General features: G+C 38.6%; 1 protein-coding gene across 7 annotated transcripts in view; it reads right to left on the reverse strand.

Annotated features, from left to right (window-relative positions):
* MAST2 (microtubule associated serine/threonine kinase 2) overlaps window positions 1-17,805 on the reverse strand; it is a 236,912-nt gene that overhangs the window by 110,294 nt on the left and 108,813 nt on the right. For 4 of the 7 annotated variants that reach the window (XM_058303653.2, XM_058303652.2, XM_058303649.2 and 1 more), the window contains one exon: window positions 13,945-13,976. In XM_058303653.2, the coding sequence (XP_058159636.1) occupies window positions 13,945-13,976 (32 nt within the window). Of the gene's footprint in view, window positions 1-2,229; window positions 2,302-13,944; window positions 13,977-17,805 lie in introns of all 7 variants that reach the window. The other 3 variants (XM_058303651.2, XM_058303648.2, XM_058303647.2) reach the window with 1 other exon arrangement.

Here is a 17,805-nt window from a genome sequence, read left to right on the forward strand (position 1 = left end):
CAACTTATATAAATAAGGCCAGACCTAATGAGACTAGCCTTGTTTTGTGATAAAAAATAGTATTTCTTTTTATTTTAGATGAAACCAATTACAAATGGAAAACTATGCATTCTGTAGAGGACACTCTTATAGGTTACCTGATTCTAGCCTTTTATTGCCTTTATTTTACAAATCCTTAAGTTATAGATAACTTAGAGCAAAGCAAAATAATAGAGACATGCAAATAAATTCTGGAGAGTGGAAATTCAGCTGACCTCTCCTCTCCAAAGAAAAATCCAGTTTCCTAATCATGTGTAAATTCAATTCAGCATTCCTTTACTCCATATAAATTTGTGCTCCTTTCATTTCTCCTTTGAACCAGCTATAACATTTGCCTGATTTCCTTATTAATAATGAGTTAAACAAAATATTTAACGTGTGTTCGTAGCTTTAAAAAGTGACTAACTTTACATTTTTTGTTATTATGAAACTATTTCTCAAAGTAGGTAGAACATATTTTATTTTACATTTGGTTAACTTAATTTAAAACTCTTAAGTACTTATATCTACATTTGTGCTCTTGTTCCAGTCTACATAAATCCTAAGAACAGGACTAAATGTTTGCCTACTGTGTGCTAAACTACACTAGACCTGGGGATGGGGGATTGTACTATACAACATGGTCCTCATGTAAAGAAGCTTACCATCCAGTGGGAGAAGACTGTGAAATAATCCCACAATTCTTTATTTACAATTGCTAAAGAGATACAAAGGAAACAGTACAGGGTTTAATGAAAAGGCTCATCCTAGTCTACAGACAATAGGGATTGGGCAAAAACCTTTCATGAGGAAATGAGATGTAAACTGAGACCTGAAAGATAAGTAAGGGGCTAAATGGGTATAGAAGGAGTGAAGAATAAGCCAGGCACAGAGAACATACCGTGTAAAATATGTAGACAAAGACAGGAGTCAGATCATGCAGATAGTTTTTTGGACCATGCCAAGACTTATAAGTGTGATTCTAAGAGAAATAAAAATTTCACTGAAGGAGTTTAAATAAAAGTCTAATGAGCAAATATGCATTTTAAAAAGCATTCTCTGACTATTGTACTATACTGTGGACTGGGGGTGAAGAATGCTAGACAAAGGAAGACCAGTTGGGAAGTTATAGTGGCAGCAAGGGCAAGAGATTGCAATGGCTTGGAAAATATAACAGTAGTGGTCATAAAAAGAAGTAGATGAAATTAAGAGTTATTTGAGTTATAAAAGAAAACACTAGGAGGGTGATTAGATGTGGGTGTGAGGAAGAAATAGGTAACAAGACTAACAAAGTTTCTAGCTTGAGGAAGTGGTGCCCTTTAGTAAGCTAGAGAACAAGAGAGGAGAAACAGGTGTTTGAAAAAGACAGTTAACTTTAGGTTTATAAATGCTGAAGTTGAGATGTCTCTGAGACAGTCAAGCAGATTATAGTGAATTGTCAGTTGTGAGGTCTAGAGATAAATGTAGGGAAAAGTACCATAACAACAGCCATTCTCAACCTAACAGTAACCAAAAAATGTTTTTTTAAACAACGAAATGTTTCCAGTGGGGAAATTAGTGACGGCTATTGTTCTATCCTTTTTGACCACTATAGATTCCGCTACTCCATCCCTGCCAACACCTGCCCTACCCTTCCACGGGAGTGGTAAGGGGGGTATATGGGGACCTCATATGTCTTGAATGTAGCATTAAAAAAATAAAGACAAAAAAAAAAAAAGAATTCATATGAAATCATCTCCTATAAAAGCCTAAAAAAAGGCTCTTAAATTTAACACAAAGCTTTACTTGGCTTTCACAATCCTTAATGGTACCAAAACTCTCTGATTTTCAAAGCCTCACAGAGAAAGTAAAGCTTTCTATCAGGCACCACTGATACCACACAAAGGGTTTACTATGTGTAGCAGGTGGTATCTCTTTTTAGCACATTCTCCAGTAGCATTTATCCAAGCAAATGCCATAAATATGTATCAGAGTGGGAGAGTACATGACACTGTTGTCAGCTTCCTAGGGGTGAAGTCTGACACATCATATCCTTGAGCCCAGGAACTCCTCCTTGCCCACCGCATAGCATTGCAGACACTTGGCATTTACTTTTATCCAGTATCTGGTGTCCAAGTCCACTGCTCAAATGAGTAAGCCAACAGTGCAAAAAGATTATTGTCCCCAAGGACTCTAAGAATAAATACCAGTGATACCTACATACACACATACCCAAGACAGGTGCTACAGCTACCATTTCTCTCCTCTAGTTCATTCTTTACCTCCGTTGACTGCTGGCAGCCTCTAAGAAGTAAAAGCAAAGACATTTTAGGAAATATGAAGGCAATTACCTGAAGTTGTAATGTCATTTATTAATGAGTCTCTGGGCAACTAGAGACATAAACACTATGACACCAAACTCACAAGAGTAGGTAGGATGAAACATTGATATAAAGATAGAGGTTACCAGAGGCTCTGAGGGGAGTGGAAGGAATAACAGGTAGAACATAGGGCATTTTTAGGACATTGGAATTAAGTGTAAACCACAATGTAAACTACAGACCTTGGTTTGTAGCAATGCTTTAATATTTATTGATCACTTGTAACAAATGAACCACACTGTTATAAAGATGTTATTAATAGGGGAAGATGTGGGAAGGGGAGGGAAAGGATATAGGAGAATTCCTTAAACTTTCTATGCAACTTTTCTGTAATCTAAAACCTCTTTAAAAATAAAGTTTATTATTTAAAAAAAAAAAAAAAAAAGGAAAGAGTAGATAGGATCTAGTGCCTGATGTTGATATTCACAACCAAAAGAAAGGCAATACTTCTATAGCTTGGATAAACAAATACAAATAACTTTGGCGATTCATTTTCTTTCAGCTCTATTTCCACAGATATGTGTACTTTCAAAGTTATCAACTCCTCTATGTCTGATGTTCAAGGCTAAATTTTTTAATGTACTGAAAAAAATACCCAGATGGGTTTAATATGCAATAGCTTTCTATAAATAAAAAATGATTTAATTTCCGGAAGTTATATCTAAAACAAATGTTATGAGCCAGGCCAAAAGAACTTTCATAACCAACTTGCCTCAACAGGGCCCTTATCATGGCAAGCATGAATGATGTTTTCACTCCCCCTATTGGAATTTAGCTCTCTTCCCTAAGGTGACTTAAAGCTGACTTCATGAATATCCTGTGGCTTTTCTAAGGCATACTATTGTTAATTTAATTTAAATTGCTTTGGGATCTTGCAAATTTGAATTTATAGCTTCTAGGAGGTAATTATGGCCTACTAATAAAAGAATATATAAACAACTACCATTTATTAAAAGCTTTCTAATAATAGTCATTCTCCTAAATTCTATAATAACTGCCAAATGCCTAATTGCAGGCACTATGCCGTACATTTTACATGTATAATCTTTACATACAAAATGAAATAACTGAGGCTATGAAGATAAATTCAGTGCCCTGGTCTAAGGCCAATACCTCCACATGTGCCTAGATCACTTCCATTTTGCCTACTAAACAAATTCCACCAGTTGTTCCTCCTCTCTTCTGCACCAACTTTTTCTTCTCTAGTGGATCATTCCATTGGCATACAAACATGATATAACATCTCCCATTTATATCTGAAAAATCAAAAACCTCCACTCTACAAACCTTTGTAGCCATCACCCCATTTCTGTAATTCACTTTTCTGCAAACCTCTTTAAAAGAATAGTATATACTAACTCCAACCAAGTCTTAAGAAAGGAACAAGAATAATTAAATGAAACTGTATGCACCTTTCACTCCTTTCTCCTCCTTACCCCCAAACTATACACACACATAAATATTTTTCATTAGAAGAACCATGTGAAAGTCGGCTGGATACATCATGACATCTCTTCCTAAATACTTCTGCAACTAACATCCTTGGCCTATGTACAAAGGAGAATTCCTATATAATTATTGCACAATTATCACACTAAGGAAATTTAACACTGATAAAATAATATTATCTAATACAAGTCCACATTCAGATTTCCCCAATTATCCCAATAATGTCCATTAGATATTTTTTTAATATCCAGGACCCAACCAAGAATCAAAACTACATTTAGTTGCCATGCCTCTTTTGTCTCCTTTAATCTAAGATATTTCCTCAGTCTTTTTTTGTGGGTCTTTCATAACTTTAACATTTTTGAAGAGTCCAGGATACTAGTTCTACAGAATGTCCCTCAAATTGGATTTCTCTGATTGTTTCTTCATATATTTGACTGAAATTAGACATCTTTGACAGAAACATATTACCTCCCATTCTCTCTTGAACCCATTCCAATCAAGCTTTGCGACCCACTATTCTTAGCAAAATTGCTCTTATCAAGGACACCAATAACATTCCAGGTACTAAGTACAATGATAAAGTCTCATTTGTTCATTTTACATAACGTCTCAGCAGCATTTGACATAAATGATCACTTTCTCCTCCTTAAAATACTTTTTCTTGTAGCTTTGGAGATATCACCGTCTTCTAGTTTTCCTCCAGTCTTGCCAGTTGCTCCTTCTCAGTCTCCTTTACTGATGGATCATCCTTGGCACTCTTCTCTTTTCTATCTAGGCTTACTCACTAGGTCAGTGCTTCTCACATTTCTGTGGTGAAGGACCAGGCTTGGTTCTTCCCACCCTGCCAACCTATTGCAAATAATTGCAAAATACAATAAATATGAATTATCGGAAAATTGACCAAATGCTTGAAGTCTGGAAAAATGTCAAGTTGATATTGAAGTTTCTAAATGCTTACTCTAAATTTCTGTATTTAAATCACTGCAGACAGATAACTGTGTACTGAAAAGACAATTCATGGACTTTCACCATTCAGCTGACGATACTCGGGTACTATTTAAGTAAATGATGTCATCCAATCTCATGGCTTTAAATATCGTCTATTTGCTGTCAATTCTCAAGCGTATATCTCCAGTTCAGAACTCTCCCTTTACACCCAGATTCATAGACCCAAATGTCTAATCAACATTCCTTCTTGAATGTCAAACAAGCATCACAGTCCTGATTTCTCCAACGACTTCCACTCCTGCCTCCATGAAAAATAAAACAAAGAAAACAAAACAAAAGCACTCTGCTTCACTTACTATATTCTCTGTTATAAATGGCAATTACATCCAGCTAACTACTCAGCACTAAAACCATGCATTCCTCAATTCCTCTCCAAAACCTCAATTCCTCTCCATCCCTCTGTAGCAGTTTGATATAATTGATGAATTCCAAAAAGAAATATTGGATTATGCTTGTAATCTGATCTGTACCTGGGTATGATTGACTTATGTATGATTAGGGCGTGGCATGGCAAAGGACAGAGTTGAGGGCTTTTAATGTTGGAGTTTTGATGTTGAAGTTTGATGCTGAAGACTTAAGCTGGAGCCCCAGCAAGTAAGCTCCCAGAGGAAAGAGCAGCCAGCCCCAGGAAGAAAGGAACCTTGAACCCAGAGAAAGGAAGCCCCAGGAACAGAAGAGCCCAGGAAGCCTAAACCTTTACAGATGTCGGCAGCTATCTTGCTTCAAATAAACTTTGGTGAGGGAAGTAACTTATGCCTTATGGCCTGGTATTTCTAAGTTCCTACCCCAAATAAATACCCTTTATAAAAACAAATTAACTTCTGGTATTTTGCATCAGCACCCCTTTGGCTGACTAATAAACCCTCATATACCAAAACTAAACTATAAACAAATTTTGTCAGCTCTCATTTCCAGAATCCAACCACTTCTCACCACCTTGGCTACTATCTCCCTGCCTAAGCTACTATCGTGGATGTTGTTTACTAACTTAACTTCCTGCTTTCAACCCTGCCCTCCCTACAATCTGAGCAGTGAAAGTGATCTTAAAACCTAGGATAACCATTCAATGAAGAACAGTTTTTTCAATAAATGATGTTGGGACAACCAGATATTCACATGCAAAAGAATTCATTTGGATCCGTACCTCATTCAACATATAAGAATGAACTCAAAATGATCAAAGACTTAAATGCAAGAACTAAAGCTTTATATGAAGCTCTTAGAAGGAAACATAGGAATCCTGATCTTGGATTAGGCTACAGTTTCTTAGATATGTCACCAAAAGTACAATCAAAGAAAAAATAGTTAAATTGGACTTCACCAAAGTTTAAAACTTTGTGCATCAAAGGACACTATCAGGAATGTAGGCGGCAGACTTTGGCCCAGTGGTTAGGGTGTCCGTCTACCACATGGGAGGTCCGCGGTTCAAACCCCAGGCCTCCTTGACCCGTGTGGAGCTGGCCCATGCGCAGTGCTGAAGCGTGCAAGGAGTGCCATGCCACGCAGGGGTGTCCCCCGCGCAAGGAGTGTGCCCCGTAAGGAGAGCCACCCAGCGCGAAAGAAACTGCAGCCTGCCCAGGAATGGTGCTGCACACACAGAGAGCTGACAAAACAAGATGATGCAACAAAAAGAAACACAGATTCCCGAGCCACTGACAACAACAGAAGCGGACAAAGAAGACAACAGAAGCAGACTAAGAAGACACAGCAAATAGACACAGAGAACAGACAACCGGGGTGGAGGGGGGAGGGGAGAGAAAAATAAATAAATCTTTTTTAAAAAAAGGAATGTAAAAAGACAATCTATAAAATAGGAGAAAATATCTGCAAATCATGTATCTAATAAGGGTCTAGATTTCAGAATATAGTAAGAACACTTACAATGCAACAATAAAAAGACAAGTAACCCAATTTTTTAAAAAAAGAAAAAAAACAGGTAAAGGATTTGAATAGACATTTTCCAAAGAAGACATTTAAACAGACAACATTAGTCACTGGGGATATGCAAATCAAATTAATGAGATACCACTTCACACCCATTTTAGGATGGCTTAAATAAAATAAACAAAATAAAAAATGTGAGTGCGGATGTGGAGAAATTGGAACTTTCATATATTGATGATGGGAATATAAAATGGTACAGCCACTAGGGAAAACAGTTTGGCAGTTTCTCAGAAGGTTAAATATAGTTACCGTATGACTGAGGAAGTCTACACCTACACATATTGAAAACAGGGACTCAAAAAGATATTTATACACCAATGTTCATAACAGCATTATTCACAGAGGGCAAAAAGTGGAAACAACCCAAATGTCCATCAACTGATAAATAAACAAAATGTGGTATAGCCATCCATATAGTGGAATATTATTCAGCCCATAAAAATGAACAAAGGACTGACACATGCTATAACATGGATGAAAGCATTATGTTAAGCAAAAGAAGCCAGGCACAGAGGTTATATACTGAATGATTCCATTTGTATGACATATTGAGAATAGGCAAATCCACTGAGACAGAAAGTAGATTAGTGGCTCCCAGGCGCTAAGGGGGAGTGTGGAATGTGGAGTGACTGCTGATGGGTAGAGGGTTGATAAAAATGTTCTAGAATTAGATAGTGGTGATGGTTGCAAAACCTTATGAATACACTAAAAAACAATGAATTGGAAACTTTTAAATGGTAATCATATAATATATGGTATGTTAATTAGATCTCAGTTTTTACAAATTGCCCAAGAAACCTAAGACAGATAATACCAATCCTCTGCTTAAAACTACTCATTGACCTTTTGTCCCACTCAGTGTAATATACAAAGTCATTTCTGTGGTCTACAAGGTACTGCATGAACCGGTCGCGGCCTCATATTCTTCTATTCCCCCTTCCCTACATCCCATCCCTGCCTGCCCTGACATCCTTATTCATCCACTAAAGGCCACCCTGGCTTCCTTGCTGTCCTCCAACATGCCAAGCATGTTCCTACTAAAGACCTTGGCATGTGCTATATCCTCTATCTGCAATGTTCTTGCAGAAAAAGTATCAATATAATTCCTTCTGTCACCCTATTGGTCTCTGCTCAAATGTCACCTTAATGAGAAATTCCTGGACAACTCAATTTAAAATTTCAACCCCCATCCCATATGCACTTACCCTCATAGCTCTTATCTGGCTTTATTTTTCTTTACAGCACTTAGCACATATATATAGATATACCACATGGTTTTGTTTGTCTGCTTCTCTGAATAGAATGGAAGGTCCACAAGAGAAGGTATTTTGCCTGCTTTATTCACTACTGTACCTCCAGCATCTAAAATAGTACCTGCACATAATTAGAGCTGAATAAATACAGGAAGGATGGATGGATGGATTCAAACAAATGAATGGAGGTAAAAAGAAAAACTGAAATATAGTAACTTGACTTACAATAAAACACCTAGTAAATGGTAGTGCCAAGACTCAATCTCATCCACAAATCCTCAAAATTGAAGAATAAACAAACATAAGGGTAGAAAGCAACTGTGGACTCAAGTAGACTTATGATTATTCTAGCAATGGAAGAACTTGTATCACTGATATAAAGGCAGTGGCCACAAGAGGTTCTGAGGGGAGAGAGAGGGAACAATAGGTGCAACATGGGGGCATTTTCAGGACATTGGAATTGTCCTGCATGAATAACAGATACAAGCCATTATACATTTTGTTAAAACGTATAAAATTGTGCAGTGCAAAATGTAAACTATAATGTGAACTATAATCCTTGGTTAGCAGAATGCTTCAACATGTTTAATTATAACAAATTATACCACACTAATGAAAGAGGTTGTTAATGTGGGAAAGTGTGGGAGACGGAGGGGTGATATAAGGAATCCCATATATACATATATATATATATATTTTTAGGTACCCAGGATGGGGATTGAACTTGGGACTTCATATATGGGAAGCCAGCACTCAACCACTGAGCCACATCAGCTTTCCTGAGTTGGTTTTTTTTGTTCATTTTGTTTGTTGTTTGTTTTCAATTTTTCGGGAGGTACCAGAAACCAAACCCAGGACCTCCCATGTGGGAGGTAGGAACTCAACCACTTGAGCCACATCTACTCCCTCCCCTACACATTTTTTTTTTTAAGTTTTATTTTATTTATTTCCCCCCCTCATTGTTTATGCTTGCTGACTGCTCTCTCTGTCCATTTGCTGTGTCCTCTCTCTGTCTGCTTGGCTTCTCTTTAGGAGGCACCGGGAACCAAACTTGGGACCTCCCATGTGGGAGAGAGGCACTCCATCATTTGTCACCTCTGCTCCCTGCTTTGTTTTTTCTCATTGTGTTTCCTCTTTGAGTCTCCTTGTTGCATCATCTTGTTGCAACAGTTCACCATGCCAGCCCATCATGCCAGCTTGCTGTCTTGCTCATCTTCTCCAGGAGGCACCAGGAACTGAACCCAGGACCTCCCATGTGGGGGGCAGGAGCTCAATCACTTGAGCCACATCCACCTCCCTTTCCCATATATATATATTTAATTTAGACGAGTAAAAAGAATTTATTTGGGAAATGGGGGAAAGAACAGAGCTTGCTGAGAAATGGGAGATGGAAATACACACCAAGATTTGGTACGGGCTCTTCTAGGAAGAGAGAGTGTCCCCTATATATAGATATATATATATATTTTTAAAGATTTATGTATTTATTTGTCGTCCCCCTCCCCACCCGTGGCTTGCTTGCTGTCTGCTCTCTGTGTCCATTCGCTGTGAATTCTTGTGTCTGCTTGTCTTCCTTTGTTGCATCATCTTGCTATGCCAGTTCTCCACGGGCATTGGCCAGCTTGCCTTCACAAGAAGGCCCCAGGACATGAACACTGGAGCCACAGCCGCTTCCCCATTCCCTATATTTTTGATGTAACATTTACGTAATCTAAAGCTTCTTTATGCTTGACAAGCCTAAGGTCTTCATTTCTATGCTATATTACTGCCACTTACCAATTTGGGGCCATTGGAGGAATTACTTGTTGAATGGAAGAGTGCACATTTTGCATAACGCCAAGATACCATGTATGTTCTGGAAATCCTTTTTTGAGTTCCTGTCCATTATAAAGTAACTACTATATTACATGGAAAAGTATAATAATTGAGAGCCTCCAAAATTACTGAACTTCATTTATTTTGTCTTGCTCAGCTATCCAAATTCAACTCAATACGTATAAGAACTCTACAAAAATAATATACCATAGAATAAAACTGCAAGAAAGGAAGCACTGTCACATATATTAAGTGATTATAGCAATTTGGTATTATTTATGAATTCAAAAATAGATAATGGATTATGTTTGTAAATTGGTCTGTCCCTCTGGGTACATTAGATCGTATTTGATTCAGGGATTTCACTCTTACTTGATTAAACTATGATTAAGGCTTTGATTGGGCTATGTCAGTAGGACAGAGAAAAAGACAAGGCAGAAGAGTTAGTTGGAGTTTTGATACTGGAGCCCCGGGAAGTAAAGACACAGAGAAGCAGATAGGTGAGGAAGGAGAGAAGGCTCCATTAGACATGGCAGAGGCCCTGGGAAGAGAGATGAGCTGTTAGCCTGATAGTCTATAGCTGGCCTTGGGGAGAGACCAGAGCAGCTGAGCCCCGGGAAAGAGATGAGACTTATCTCAGCCTACAGGTGATATTGGAAGAAGCTGGGACCATAGAGCCTTAAGAGGAAGAGGAAACCTGAATCCTTGCAGATGGTGGCATCCATTTTGCTCCAACACTGGCAAAAGACTATGGAGAGGGAAGTAACTTATGCTTTATGGCCTGGTAACTGTAAGCTTCTAACTCAAATAAATACCCTTTATAAAAGCCTACAGATTCCTGGTACTTTGCATCAGCACCCCTTTGGCTAACTAATACAGATTTTGGTACCAAAGAGTGGGGTCGTGCTTTTGCAATTACCAAAATGCTGGAACAGTTTTATAAACGGGTAAGAGGTACTTTTTGGAGGAATTGTGAGATGTTTGACAGAACAGGCCTAAAGTGCTTTGAAGAGACTTTATAATGACTTAGAAGTACATGATGAAACTATTATTGGAAACTGGAGGAAAGGTGATCCATGTTTTAAAGACGCGAAAACTTAACAAGATTAACTCCTGATGTTTTATTGAAGGCAGAATTTGAAAATGGTGAGCATGGGCATTTAGCTGAATAACTTTCCAAAGTAAACTTGGAGAATGTGGCCTGGCTTCTCCTTGCAGCTTATAGTAAAATGCTAGATGCAAGAGATAAGCTGAAAACTGAACTATTGGGCACAAAGAAATCAGAAACTGATTCCAGACATTCTAAGCCTCTGGAAATCAAGCCCCCATATGATAGTGCCCCATTTGAGGACTTAACTAAACTTGGAACTTGTAAATCAGGATTGAAAATGCAGTTATTTAGGAAAGACTTGTGGAAAGTCTTACTGTCTGATGGCTTGGACCCCTGCTTTCTGCCTGCTGAACCAGCAAGCTTTTTGAGAGAGCTGTATGAATAAAACCACTGTCAGCTTGGACTAAAATGGGCATGGAAGGGAGAGATTGAAGGAGAAATGACTTCAAGAGGAAAACCATGGAAACTGGGATCTGGAATTAAAAGACATCTCTTTGGGCCAAGAGAGGAACCCCACCCAGAGAGGGTGAGTTTGTCCCAGCAGTTGAAGAAGGTGGATGTTCACATCCGATGTTTAGGGAGAGTTTTGCTACCCCAGAGTACAGAGAGGGTAGAGCACATACCCCAGGTATTAGGAAGGTTGAGGTCAAGACCCCATAGGTCTGAGAAGGGCGGGCCTGTCCCCCATGGATTAGGAAAGGACAGATTGCCAACTCCTTGCTCTGAGAGGGTTGGACCTGTATGCCAAAGGTCAGGGAGGATGTTGTCTTGATTTCACTGTACTAGGGGGGGTTAAGACCCAAACCCAGAGATTGGGTGTGTGGCCATCACCCCAACACTCTTGGAAGGTGAGGTTTGGAGCTTGGTCAATATCCAGATGCTTGATAAGGGTGGAATCAAGAAAATGGTCATTGGACAAGCCTGTGGAAAGGGTATGTATCCATGAGGGTCAGGGAGAAGAAGTCAGCATTTTAAGAAATGATTCCCAGACTTTGACATCTAAAGAAATACGCCTTCAGGTTTATGGAACGGTAGAGGACCTGTGACTCATGTTTCCCAATTTCTCTTTATGATAATTCAAGTGTTTATCCTTTGTCCATTTGTATATTGAAAGTAGAAAAAAAGTTTTGTAAGTTTCAGAGATCTACAGAAAAACTGGACTTTGTTTCAAGAAAAACTGTAATTCTATAAAATGATTGTGATATGATTTTGTATTTAGCAATGCTACTAAGATTTTTGGAATATTGTAATGTCTTTTTGGAATTCAGAGGGTGGAATACAGTAGTTTGGTATTATTTATGCACTCCAAAAATAGATATTAGATTATGTTTACAAATTGATCTGTTCCTCTGAGTGCATTAAGAGTGTACTGGATTCAGAGATTTCACTTTTCTTGATTAAATAATGATTAAGGCTTTGATTGGGTCACATCAGTAGGATGTTGAATCCCTGTCCCTTTGGTCAGCGGGGACTCATAGAGAAAAGACATGGCCAAGAATAGAGTTTGGAGTTCTTGAGCTGGAGCCCTAGGTAGTAAACACACAGGAGAAGAAAATGGAGGACTAGAAGCAGATCCATAGACATGGCAGAGGCCCTGGGAAGAGAGAGAGCCTGAGAATCTACAGCTGACCTTGTGGAGAGAACAGAACAGCTGAGCCTGGAGAGGAACTAGCTCCGGGAGAGAAACAAGACTTATCCCAGCCTACAGCTGATATTGGAAGAAGCTGGGACCATGGAGCCTTAAGAGGAAGAGGGATGGGAAGTGGATTTGGCTCAATAGATGGAGCATCCAACTACTACATGGGAGATCCAAGGTTCAAACCCAGGGCCTCCTGACCCATGTGGTGAAGCTGGGCCACGCGCAGTGCTAATGCACGCAAGGAGTGCCATGCCATGCAGGGATGTCCCCCACGTAGGAGGCCCCACGTACAAGGAGTGCACCCCATAAGGAGAGCCGCACCACGTGAAACAAGTGCAGCCTGCCCAGGAGTGGGGCCACACACACAGAGGGCTGATGCAGCAAAATGATAGTAACAGAAAGAACTACTATGTGTTGCATACATTAAAAATGCAATACCACCTAGGATACATATGAATATTTACATATATAAAAAGTATAACAAATAATAAAATGAATACCTGTAAATACTTAAATAAGCATGAACATTTTTGTGTGCCCCTCCCTAATTACATTTCATGTGTCGTTAAGGAAATGTCTAAAGCCATTATTTTATCATAGCCCTATTTTTTTAGTGTTTCCCAAATTTGGCTTAGCAAAATTATACTGGGTATGAATGTGCTACAGGTCTGTGAACTATAGGTTCTTGGGCCCCAACACAGAGATTCTAATTCAACAAATTTAGTAAGCATTCCAAATGATTCTAGATTAGCCAAATTTTCAATACTGCTCTAAGAGAATTCTAGAGAAAAAGCAGGTCAAGAAAATCTGAGATTAAAATTCAAAGGAAAAGATTATTCACAAAGTTCCCTTAACCCTGAAGCCAAAAAAGAAAAAACAGGTGAAAGTAAACCCTATTTTAACATAGTACCCAAACATAACTGCCCTTGTCCCAGCTTGTCAGAAAAGTTGGTCTCCCTCTAATACCATGTTATATAATAGATGTAGATGCCAAGAGTCTGAATTTTAACATAGTCAAAAAGCTTGAATTTAGCAAAACTTGGTAAACCCAAAAATGTAAGAATTAATATAAGACTCTGATGGATATATAAGAAGCTTTCCCAAAATGCCAAGCAGAAATTGAGACAGAGAAGGGGCAGGATGGGATGGGGCAAGTAGAGGATCTGATTCAGCAGGAGAAGTGGGAAGACCCACTGGCTTATTAGGCCCAGAAAGGAGTCCACAGGAAAAAATATTATTGGATGGGGTTCCTCCAAGTGATGCTGAGAGCAATCCCCAAGAGGGATCCTTAGCAGGAGATAATGATCACAGTCATCATCATTATGGTACCAGTTATGTACTTACAAGCTGCCTCTTCTTGGAAGGCTCAACTCCTTCTGAAAAACAAAACACAAATGCAAGTTAGACAGAAATAAGGACTGCATTAAACGTCCAGGAGATTTCTAGCATTATCTTAATAATGGCAAGACTAAATATTTCTAAATGACAACCATTTCTTTTGTCTCAAATTTTAGTGAAATAAAGAACAGGCACGTTATCACCTTTATTAAAGGGAAATTTAATTTGCTTTCTGGTTTTTTCTTTTCTCCATTAAAACAATACTCCTATAAAAACGTTTGACTCTTTTGCTTCATCTACTTTCAGAATGAAGACCATTCTCAGCAACCAGACTGTCGACATTCCAGAAACTGTCACCATTACACTGAAGGGACACACAGTTATTGTGAGGGATCCCAGGAAACCCCGAGGAGGGATTTCAGTCACATCAATGTAGAACTCAGTCTCCTTGGAAAGAAAAAGAAACAGCTTTGGTTGACCAATGGTGGAAAAATGGAAAGGAAATGGCTACAGTTCACGCTATTTGTAGTTATGTTCAAAATATGATCAAGGGTGTTACACTGGGCTTCCATTACAAGATGAGATCTGTGTATGCTCACTTCCTCATCAAGAAAGCGGGTCTCTTATTGAAATTCGAAATTTCGTGGGTGAAAAATAAGCCTGCAGAGTTCAGATAAGATCAGGCATTGCTTGTTCAGTACTTCAAGCCCAGAAAAATGAGTTAATTCTTGGAGGAAATGACACTGACTCAGCAAGCTACAACAGTTATAAAAACAAGGATACTAGAAAAATTCTGGATGGTATCTATGTCTGTGAAAAAGGAACAGTTCAGCAGGCTAATGAATAAGATCTAAGAGTTGTTCAACTATGGAAAAAAAACAAGATGCCAAACCTATTTGTGATATTTTAAAGATGTAATAAAATTAATCTGTTGAAAGGACACAGAGAATAGACAACTGGCGGGGGCGGGGGGGGGAAGGGAGAGAAATAAAAATAAATAAATAAATCTTTTTAAAAATTCATCTGTTGGAAAAAAAACCACGTTTTTAAACTCATTTCCTTGTGCACATGCACTAAGAGTTTCTTTGAAGTATTTATTAGATCTGGAACTGCTGAGTCATAAATTATTAGAAGTTCCAAACTGCTCCCCAAACCAGTTGTGCCAATTTACTTCCAACACTTTGTAGGAGTTCTCCTCCCCAGATCTGTCTCTCAAATTCCTAACATTTATAACCAACTGCCAATTCAATATCTCATGTCCAACATGTCCAAAACTTTCCACCAACACCGATAAGAACCACTGCTTTTCCCATCTCAGATGATGACCCATCCAGGTCAAAACTTTGGACTTCTGGATTCCTCGATTTTTTTTTTATACCCCCATCTAATCCATCAGAAACTCTCAATGCTTTACCTGTAAAATATATACAGAATCCAACCATTTCCCATTATCACTATAGCTACAAGCTTACAATCTCTTATCGAAAAACCTTGAATCCAGTCATGTTTCAGAAATCCAAATTTTTGGATTTTATTAATGTAATAAATAGCAAATACATATAATAAGTTTCACAACACTCCCAACAAGGACTAAGGCAAAACCCTGTAACAAAACACATTTAAATTCCAGCAGCAATATGTATGATAACCTCAATAAATAAGATTAAAAACTCTAAAACATCTTAGTTCAATTTTGGTACCACAGAAATTCAAGTTAGGGCAGGTTTTACTGCCATATGAGTTACGAAAAATCTCTTAGGTCTTTGGTATTGCAATCTAAACCACCAGGGTCTCTCTCCTATCCTCTCAATAGTCTCCTAATAGGCATCCCATTTCTGCTTCTAACCTTGGCCCTTCATAAGTTGATTCTCTACAAAACAGAGCAATCCTTTTTAAAGGTAAGTGAGAACACAAAACTCCTGCTCAAAACCCTCCAATGGCTATCCTTTCATTTAAGAGTTAAAGCCAAAATCTACATTAAGACCTAGAAGGGTGATCCACCACCCCTCCCCCTGTATCTGTCTGAACTCCTCTCTATGCTGTGCTCCTCAAAGTTCCATAAACGTATCAGGCATTCTTCTGCCTTAAGGTTATATGTTATTTATTCACTCTGCCTAGTATGCGATTCTTCCCCAACTATCCCCTTGACTAGTTTCCTAACTGCCTTCAAGTCTTGCCTCACATTTCACCCGAGTTCTCCAGGAAGCCTACCTTGATAGCCCTACAATACTGCAACATGCTTTCCATCCCATCACTGTCCTACACTGCTCTACTTTTTTTCCCATACACTTATCACCTTCTAATATACTACAGGATTTACTTATTTATTTTGTTTATTGTTTAGTTTCTGTCTTTACCCTCTAGAACCTAAACTCAAGACAGCAGGGGTCTTAATCTGTTTTCTATATGCATCTCAGTGATCTGAAACAATGACTGGTATGTAGCAGAAGCTCAAAAACATTTGTTGAACAAGCTGCTCTACATACACTCCAATACTTGGTGCTGTCAGACTTACATTTTTGCCAACACAGTGTCTGTGATCATATCACATTGTGGTTTTATTTCATATTTTCCTTAAGTTCTAGTGAAGCTAAGCAATGTTCCATATATTTATTGGCCATTAGGGTTTTCTCAACTGTGAATTGCCTTTTTATATCCCTGACTCATTTTTCTACTACGCTGTCTTTTTTTTTTTTTTTATTTCCCTTATTGACTTTTAGGCATTTACCTGATATATTCCTTTTTTTTTTTAACACTATTTTTTTTAAAAGATTTATTTATTTCTCTCCCCTTCCCACCCCACCCCCCCCAGTTGTCTGTTCTCTGTGTCTATTTGCTGCATGTTCTTTGTCCGCTTCTGTTGTTGTCACCGGCACAGGAATCTGTTCTTTTTGTTGCGTCTCTTGCTGTGTCAGCTCTCTGTATGGGCAGCGCCACTCCTGGGCAGGCTGCACTTTCTTTAGCGCTGGGCACCTCTCCTTACGGGGCACACTCCTTGCACGTGGAGCTCCCCGATGAGAGGGACACCCCTGCGTGGCATGGCACTCCTTGCGCGCATCAGCACTGTGCATGGGCCAGCTCCACACGGGTCAAGGAGGCCCGGGGCCTGAACCGCAGACCTCCCATGTGGTAGACAGACGCCCTACCCACTGGTCCAAGTCCACTTCCCAATATATTCTTGATAATAATTATTTGTTAGATTACATTCATTGAAAATACCTCAGTTTGGGCTTGTCTCACTTTTTAAAAAAATGGTGTCACCGTTTTTATGCGGTGAAATTTACCAATGTTTCCTTTATATTATAATTTTTTATATATGGAAGAAATCCACCCTTAACAAGCAGACATGAAGATATTTATCTTCTAAGTTTTATAGGTTTACTTTTCACAGTAAGTTTGTATTTTTGTCCAGAGGGAGATAGAAATTCTATTATATATTTTTTCTATACAGATGATCAATTATCCCAGAACCATTTAATAACTGATATACAATGTCATTTCTGTCATAGATTGAGCTTCTATATATGCAATGGTCTACTCCTTGGCTTTATAGTCTCTTTCACCGTACTGTCACAGCTCCCTGTGTCTATATCATACTAGGTAATGGCTATAGCTTAGAAATAAGTCTTGCTATGTATAAGGCAAGTCCATTCACAATGTTATTATTCTTCCCAAAATTATGGGAGCTAGTCTTAGGGCTTTGCAATCCATGTAAGCTTTAGAATGAACTTGTAGATAAAAACTTTGATATCACACTCAATATAGAGCCGAACAGGGCAGAGTGGATAGATTTACAGCCAAATCCTATCTAAGAATATGGTACATCCTTTCATTTATTTAGTTCTTCTTTAGTATGTTTTAATAGTA

Source organism: Dasypus novemcinctus, chromosome 9, assembly GCF_030445035.2.
Source record: "Dasypus novemcinctus isolate mDasNov1 chromosome 9, mDasNov1.1.hap2, whole genome shotgun sequence".
NCBI classification, from domain to species: domain Eukaryota; kingdom Metazoa; phylum Chordata; class Mammalia; order Cingulata; family Dasypodidae; genus Dasypus; species Dasypus novemcinctus.